Source organism: Diabrotica virgifera, chromosome 8 (assembly GCF_917563875.1).
Source record: "Diabrotica virgifera virgifera chromosome 8, PGI_DIABVI_V3a".
NCBI lineage: Eukaryota > Metazoa > Arthropoda > Insecta > Coleoptera > Chrysomelidae > Diabrotica > Diabrotica virgifera.
This window is the reverse complement of record NC_065450.1, coordinates 181,635,215-181,644,514: the sequence shown is the minus strand read 5'-3', so window position 1 is coordinate 181,644,514 and position 9,300 is coordinate 181,635,215. Positions and strand designations below refer to the sequence as shown.

The 9,300-nt window shown below is 32.0% G+C and overlaps 1 protein-coding gene across 1 annotated transcript; it reads right to left on the bottom strand.

Annotated features, from left to right (window-relative positions):
• Positions 1-1,925: 1,925 nt before the first annotated feature.
• Positions 1,926-7,253, bottom strand: LOC126890319 (uncharacterized). The gene is made up of 2 exons (XM_050659183.1): positions 5,768-7,253; positions 1,926-2,020 (listed from the first exon to the last, which is right to left on the bottom strand). The coding sequence occupies exons 1-2, from the start codon at positions 7,251-7,253 to the stop codon at positions 1,926-1,928; spliced, it is 1,581 nt and encodes a 526-aa protein (XP_050515140.1).
• Positions 7,254-9,300: the final 2,047 nt, after the last annotated feature.

Here is a 9,300-nt window from a genome sequence, read left to right as displayed (position 1 = left end):
ACTTTATGAACAATTTTGTAAAAAAACTTTCCACTCGTAAGTGCCCCGAGTAAGATTGTAGTAATGCGTATGTATTTTTTAAAATTTTTTTGTATTTATTTTTTTTTGTGGAACTTATGCTTTGGTGAAAACCAATTAGCTTTAAAATTGTTAGAAAGGGATATTTTTAACATAACAAGTAATTAAAAATATTATAAAATAAAATTTTGTTTTAAATTCATATAGGGTGTCCCAAAAGTAGCGAAACGGTCGAATATTTCTAGAAATAAACATCGTATCGAAAAATGAAAAATAAGTATTCAAGAATTTTCAAAAATCTATCGAATGACACCAAAACCGACCCCCCACTCCACCCCCTAGATGTGAGGTGGGGGTAACTTTAAAATCTTAAATAGAAACCCCCAGTTTTTATTTCAGATTTCGATTTCCTATGTAAAAGTAAGCAGCTTTTATTCGAGATATTTTTTAGAATTATGGATAGATGGCACTATAATCGGAAAAATCATTTTATGTTTTTATATGATATTATTATGATACCGTAGGTAAATAATTATAGAAAACGTCTAATTTCTCCAGAAATACACTTAAAAATGAAAAATCAAGAAATATGTCTTTAATATTTTTTAAACACCTATCAAATAACAATAAACATGACCCTCTGCCTCACTTCCTAGAGGTGGGGTGGGGGTAACTTTAAAATATTCAATAGCAACCTACATTTTTTATTGCAGATTTGTATTCGTCACAAAAAATTAAGCAACATTTATTCGAAACATTTTTTAGAATTCTTGATAGATGGCGCTAACAAATCGTCTTTTTCCAGTTATTGCGCTATCTACCAACAATTCTAAAAAATGTTTTGAATCAACGTTACTTAATTTTTCATGACGAATCCAAATATGTAATAAAAATGTAGGTTGCTATTTAAGATTTTAAAGTTACCCCCCCACCCCACTTCTGGGGGTGTTGTGAAGGGTCATATTTAGTGTTGTTCGATAGGTTTTTGAAAAATATTAACCTTTCAGAGTTACCGTGCGGACTATGGTTCCGCTTGTCTAAATATTTGTCGATTTCTGACGATTAAGTACGATTTCGGTCGTGGCGGTCACTAGCTTCAAGTGAGGGGATACTCTATTGAGTACTGTTGTGAGAATTGTCTTAGTGCGTTTAGTTCTGCTGCTATATTGACCTGCGCAACGTGAGTCCGCACGTTATGCAAGTTGTCAAAAATCTTCAGGTAAGATTCAATTTTAAAATATTTTGTTATTAGGGTAAATATAAAAATATTTATGTAATTTATAATTGGGAGTGATCTACTGATTACGTTTTCTGTATATTTGATTGATATAAACTTATTTTTGTTACAGATTATTTAAGATAAGTTTCGAAAAGCAACTAGCATGTCTTGAAAAGCTGCATGCGGAATTTCTCTCTGATTCTGAGCCAGAATCTGAACCTGACGATGATGATGCTAGTTTGGAAGGAGATTATGAAGAAGTACGTGACCACGATACCGACATGGAAGAAGACATTGAGGAGAGAATCTTAGAATCTCCGAAGACATCGGCGAAGATTGGCTTATTTCCGTTCATTCATGTATCTACTTTGCGCAGCTCAAACATTTGTTTTTTATTTAGTCATTGTTTAGTTTCTTAGAAATAGTTGTTTTTTATTTTTTTAATTTAGGTTTTTGTGATTTATTGGACTCAAAATGTTTGTTATGGACAAACTTCTGATAGAATGGACTGTAATATATTATATTAAAAAACTTCTCGTATTCAGCTAAAAAATTAATTACAAATTGTTAAAAAATGTGATTTTATATTATGACAATCAATCTAATAATTTTAATGACAATCTGACAAATATATGTTGTGTATTTTTGATGCTTGTTTTTTCCCGTCATTGAGCAAGGGCGGAACTGTCTATCCAATAATAAATAATACTTTTCGTCCATACTCCCCGCCTTGAACAGCTCCAAGACCGTTCAAACACAAATCACCTAAGTTAATGAGGAACACTAGAAACAAGTCTCAGCTAATGGTAATGGACAAATTTTAGTTATTCCTCGTTTATAAAGTCCATGAGCGGTTTTAACAGTTACCACTCGAATTTCACCATCATCACCAGGGTGAACAGACACTATTCTTCCTAACTGCCACTGACAAGTGGGCAAATTGTCAGATTTTAAGAGCACTAAAGATCCGACTTGAATGGTGGAAGTACTACTTCTCCATTTATGACGTTGTTGGAGATCATTCAGGTAAATCTTTGACCATTGCTTCCAAAAGTCTTGCAACAATTTCTGAATCAGTTGGAATCTGGACAATTGGTTTATTTTTATCTCTCCTTGAAACGTATGATCAGGGACAGCGGTCATCGGTCTTCCGATTAAAAAATGTGAGGGAGTTAAAGGAGTGTAATCGTTAGGATCAGATGATAGAGCATATAAAGGACGTGAATTCAAAGTGCCTTCAATCTGAATTAAAAATGTACAGAATTCTTCATAAGTTAGAAGGGTTTGACCAATAATACGAGATAAATGATATTTTACCCCTTTTATATTACTTTCCCATAATCCCCCGAAATTTGGAGTACTAGGAGGAATGAAATGCCATATAATATTCTGAGCTGCGCAAGAGGTGACAATTTCATCCTCTGATTTTCTAATGAAATCATACAAAATTTTTAGTTCATTTTTGGCACCTACAAAACTTGTACCGTTATCTGAATACAGATGCCCGGGTTTACCGCGTCTAAAAACAAATCTTCTAAGGCCTGCCATGAAAGCTTCAGATGTCAAAGAACTAATTAATTCTAAATGTACTGCTTTCGTGGCAAAGCAAATAAATAAACATATGTACGCTTTATACGTTTTACATCCGCGACCTTTTCTATCCTTTAATGTAACTGGCCCTGCGTAATCTAATCCAGTTATGAAAAAAGGTTGTGATATATTAACACGATGTTCTGGCAAATCAGCCATAATCGTAGAACCAGGTTTGGGTTTAAACCGATAGCATCTAATGCAATTCCTTACAACTGTTTTAGCTAGGGACATTCCCGCAATTATCCAAAATTTTTGACGAACTGTCGCTAACAAGAGTTGTGGACCTGCATGTTGAAGTTGCACATGCTCATGTCTCAATATTAGTTTGCTTAAAACATGAATCTTATCTAATAGTAAGGGATGTTTCCCATCATAATTCCTAGAAGATTTTCTAAGACGTCCTCCTACTCTCAATAATCCAGTTTCATCTAGAAAAGGCGTTAAAGGTAATAATCTACTCTTTGACGAAAGGTCTTTACCGTTATTTAATAATGAAATTTCTTCAACAAAACTTTCTGTCTGAGCTAATCTAACAAGAAAAACCTCTGAATCAGGTAAATTCGATTGCTGAAATCGGGCCATAACTTCTACTATTAGACTTTGACTTTGAATTATTAACAAATCTTCTACAATAAGCCATAATTCTAATTAATTTGTTCAGATTCGAGTATTTATAAAAAAGTGAATTAAAATCATTTTTTATAGAAACTAATGCCTTAGATTTCTTTCTCATTTCAGGAAGGTTTGATATATCAAGTAAATCATAGAACTTAGTTTTATCAAAATCTGTTGATAAAAATTGAGGGCCATTAAACCAGAGCTTACAGTGAGCTAATTGGTCTGGCAAAATTCCTCTACTACCAATATCTGCAGGATTCTCAGACGAGCTAACATAATTCCAATTTTCAATTGTAGTACATCTTTGAATTTCTGCAACACGGTTTCCAACAAAAACTTGAAGGTTTGCTGGGTCATTATTGAGCCAATGCAAAACAATTTGTGAATCACACCAATAATATGGAGTGTACTGAAAAGTAACAGAATCTGAAACAGATTTCATAAGTTGGACCAATAATAAGCTACCACACAATTCTAATCGAGGAATAGTCAATATTTTGACTGGGGCGACCTTAGTCTTAGCACATAACAAATGAACATTTATAGAACCTTGTGAATCAATGCATCGAGCATAAATTGTTGCACAATATGCGTATTGTGAAGCATCACTAAATCCATGTAATTCAATTATTTTAGGTTTATTACTCAGAACGCACCGTGGAATTCTTAAATCATTTAAGTGACATAATTTAGACTGGAACTTTTTCCATTTATCACACAAATCAGAGGAGACTTCGGAATCCCAATCAAGTTTTAACGACCAAAGAGATTGAATCATAATTTTTACTAGGATTATACAACAACTGGCTAAACCTAAGGGATCATAAATTTTTGCGATTGCAGAAAGCATTGTGCGCTTCGTTATTTTTGATAAAAGATCAGGGTTTTCAACATGAAAACTGAAAATATCTAACTTACTAGACCATTGAATACCAAGAGTTTTAATACACTCGTGATCTCCTAAGTTAAGTACTTTTAAAGGATCGGAATAATCTTTAAAGTGATCTAATACCAATTGGCTGTTTGAAGACCATTTCCTTAAATTAAAACAAGCTGACTTCAATATTTTGACCACTTCATCACATCTTTTAATAGCTTCAGCCTCACTTGAAAATCCAGTAATGAGATCGTCAACATAAAAATCTCTCAGAATAATTTCACTTGCTTCAGGAAACTTGATTTTATTATCAAATGACAATTGCTGGATACACCTAATGGCTAGATATGGCGCACTGGCAGTGCCATATGTTACGGTTTTTAAATTATAAATTGAAATTGGCTGAGAAGGACTATTCCTCCAGACAATTTTTTGCATTCTTCTGTCATCGGGATGAACAAGTATCATCCTATACATTTTGCTGATGTCGGAAACAACAACAACTGCATGTTGTCTAAATCTAATCAAAATACTCAAAATATTATTTTGAATTGCTGGTCCTGAATATTGGATATCATTCAATGACTTCCCATTAGTCGATGGGGCAGAACCATTAAAAACAACACGGAGTTTGGTTGTCAGGCTTTCATTTTTGATAACACCATGATGTGGTAAAAAATAATTAGGTTCTGTGGTGCCTTCCGCATCTAAATTATAATCAATTGACATGTGATCTAAATCTAAATATTCTTTCATGAAATTTAAATAACCATTTTTAAGTTCGGGACATTTCTTAAATCTATCCTCTAAATACAATAATCTTTTAACAGCTAATTGTTTAGAATCGCCTAGGACAGAAGGATGTTCCTTCCAGGGAATTTTAACAATAAATTGACCAGTTTCTGATCGAGAAAATGAATTTTTAAAATGATTTTCAACATAAACATCATCCTTTGAATAAGAAATATGAGACTTTGGCTCTTCAACAGACCAAAATTTCTCTAATTGTAAATCATCACTACTAAATATTTGTGAAAAATGACATCTAATATGATTTTTTGTTGGATATGGAACTTTACCAACCACAATATAACCAAAAACAGTATTTTGGAGGGAGGGTAAATTCTTTCCAAGATCTATGCGACCATCTAACATTATATCCCAAAACAAACTAGCATCAAGTAACATATCTACCTTACTGCTTACATTAAATGAATCATCTGCCAAAGTTATATTAAGGGGTATTGAGAAATTTGAGACATTAAAAGTATAAGTTGGCAAATTCTCAGTAATCTGTTGCACCACTATGTAATGTAAATTTGACTTAAAATTGTTTAATATAGAACCAATTTTTAATTGACATTTTTTATTTAAAGATGAAACGGAATTATTAATTCCTGAAACACAAATATTTGCTCTATTTGTGTCTAAATCGAGTTTACTTAGAAAATCCTCTGTAATAAAACATGATTGGCTCCATGAATCTAGGATTACTCGTGCGATATGAGTATTTCCGTATCTATCATATACTCTAACTTTAGCAGTACTCAACAGTACATAATCATTATTTGAACAATTATTTTTTAAAACAATCTCATTTCTATTAACATTATTTTCTGAAGTATTAGTTGACAACTTAACTTTATTTGGTTCATTCTCGGAATCATTGTTCGGGTTGAAATTAATTGAACTGTTTTCTTTAACATGAATATCAGATGGTTTATTTTCATGTAAAAGAGAACTGTGTTTGGCTTTACATATCTTACAACCGAACGATTTACATTGTTTGTAGGAATGTCCGGTACATAAACAATTTCGGCATAAATTTAATTGTTTTATTTTATCCCATCTTTGGGCTACTGAAAGTTTAAAAAATTCTTCACATAGGTAAATCAAATGATTTTGTTTACAAAAATTACAACTTCTGCTTTTACTAGTTAGCAGAGATCTAGAGCGTTTATCTTGGTAATTAGATTTATAATCCGGTTTTGTCACATTGCTTAACTCTATAGTTTCCAAAAAATCAGCACGATTCTTCAAGAATTCAAGAAATTCGTTTAAACTTGGCAAAGAATTATCTATTTTTCTTTTTTCCCATTCCCTAGAACTAAATTTATCCAATTTACCACTTACCAAATACACCATAATAGCATCCCAATGTTCAGTCGGTAGTTGAAGTGATTTTAAAGCGAATAAATGCTTTTTAACTGAATCTATCATGCTTCTAAGACCTAATGCAGATTCTTTATTTAAATTTTCAATCTCAAAAAGAGCTTTTAAATGATTGTTTACTAACATCCGAGAGTTGTCAAATCTGTTGCATAGAGTCTGCCATGCAGAATTGTAATTTTGTGCAGAAAAATCTAAACTTTGTATAATTTTCAATGCATCACCTTTTAAACTCGCACGTAAATAATGATATTTTTGAATATCTGCCAATACTTTATTATTATGAATTAACCCTTCAAAAGTATCTTTAAACTCAATCCACGTCAAATAGTCTCCATGAAAGACAGGTAACTGAATAGGAGGTAATTTGACACCTTCTAATCCACTATATTCATGATTTATATCTAACCTTTTCGACTCTGAACTGGATGAATCGGAACATTTTCTTTTTAAAATCGTTCTTGCTTTAGACAAAGTTTTTGAAAATATAGTATCTAATCGTTGTCTTTTCGCATACTCTTGCTGAATATCTTGATCCTGACAATTTAATTCAATTGACATTTGGATTTCATCAAATTCCGTAACTAAACTTTCAGTTCTTTCAGTATTCCATTCTATTTGCGAAAAATGGTCTTCGCTTAAATCATTAATCGCGATATTTGTCATCGACTCTATAAATTTAATAAAATTGTTTAATCTTTGTTCAATTATATCTCTTTTGCGATATAATTGACGAAAATCAGAAGCTTTCATAGGCATTTTTAGCTTTATATTAATCAAAATACGTAGCAAATAATATTATTTAATTGTACGAACTCAAAAATCAACGCTAATCAATCAACTAATAAAAGTCAAATCTAAATCTGTCTTTTATCTAATAATCAAACTTAGCCGAATATTGGCTATGGTCCTATAATCATTTATATTTAAATAAATCCAATAATAATAGCAATATCTACTAATAATAATCAGAAATCGTATAGCATTCCACAAACTAATACTCCAAATCAACTCAAATACATATTTGCATACACACAAAGGTGTACAAATCAATCTAATAAGTAATTATTTTTTAGCTAAATAAAATTATAGGTTATAAATCAACTATTCAATGCGCAAAATCAAAATTTTTAATTGAACCCCAAAATCCTCAAAAATCTAATAATTTATTGGCACTTTGTTGAAAGGAAATAAATATGAAGGATAAACAAAGAACAATCAAGATAATAAATGGAAAAACCTCACATTTAATTCAATCGGCAGAGCGGATCCAATCTGGCTGAATCATAAATTCTTCAAAAACCAATAATCTTCATACCCATCTGGATCTATTAGACCATTGTCTCAATCATCGGGTTCGATCGGACACAATTTTATGCTTCTCGGGCTCGAAGGTACCAAATTTTATGGACAAACTTCTGATAGAATGGACTGTAATATATTATATTAAAAAACTTCTTGTATTCAGCTAAAAAATTAATTACAAATTGTTAAAAAATGTGATTTTATATTATGACAATCAATCTAATAATTTTAATGACAATCTGACAAATATATGTTGTGTATTTTTGATGCTTGTTTTTTCCCGTCATTGAGCAAGGGCGGAACTGTCTATCCAATAATAAATAATACTTTTCGTCCAATGTTAAAAGGATATATTCTTTCACTTTTATTTTTGAAGCATGAGTTTAAGTGCAAGTTATAATACATTTGTTTGCAAATGTTTTTTTTGTGTTTATATTTAAACAATTGATAAGTTCTCAGACCGTTTTTCCGAAAATATTTGTTTTTTGGACCTTTTCTGGATGTGCGGACTGTGAGTCCGCACGTTACACTTTATGTACCATCATGCCAGGTGATCTCTGAAAGGTTAAACACGTATTTTCTGGTTTTTTATTTGGAGGTGTATTTCTCGAGATATTAGACCGTTTTTATAATTTACCTATGGTATCACGATAAATGGATTTTTTTCGATTATAACGCCATAATTATCCATAACTCGAAAAAATGTATTGAACAAAAGTTGCTTACTTTTACATAATGAATCCAAATCTACAATGAAAACTGGTTTCTATTTAAGATTTTAAAGTTGCCCCCCACACCACCTCCAAAGGGTGGAGTGGGGGATAGTGTTTAATGTCATTGGATAGATTTTTAAAAATGATTGAAAACGTGTATTTCAGTTACTATGATTACTTTGTTACTTTTGTATTTGAGTACCGGTAATCAAATCGACTTGGTAAATCCGTACTTGGTTTCACCCCGCTTTCAAATCGCATTATAATGCTACAAATTAACACCAATATGGGGAAAATGAAGGTTATTCAAGTATATGCACCAACAGCTGACAAGGAGGAACAAGAAATAGAAGACTTCTACGAGCAATTGGAAACAATAATGAAAACAACAAGAAAACGTGAAGTTCTGATACTAATGGGTGACTTCAATGCCAAAGTGGGCAGAGGAAGTGTGGAGTGTTGTGTTGGAATGTATGGATTGGGAGAGCGAAATGAGCGTGGTGAAAGATTAATTCAGATGTGTCAAACAGAAGAACTGGTAGTTATGAATACAATGTTTAAATTACTAAATCGCCGGCTCTACACGTGGAAAGCTCCTGGAGACAACAAAGATAGACTTATAAGAAATCAGATAGATTACATCTTGATAAGGAACAGGTACAAGAACTCTATTACAGTAGTGAAGACTTACCCTGGAGCAGATGTAAACTCGGACCACAACCCAGTAGTAGCAAATATGAATGTAAGATTGAGAAAACCATTAATGAAAAGATCTAGACCACAAATAT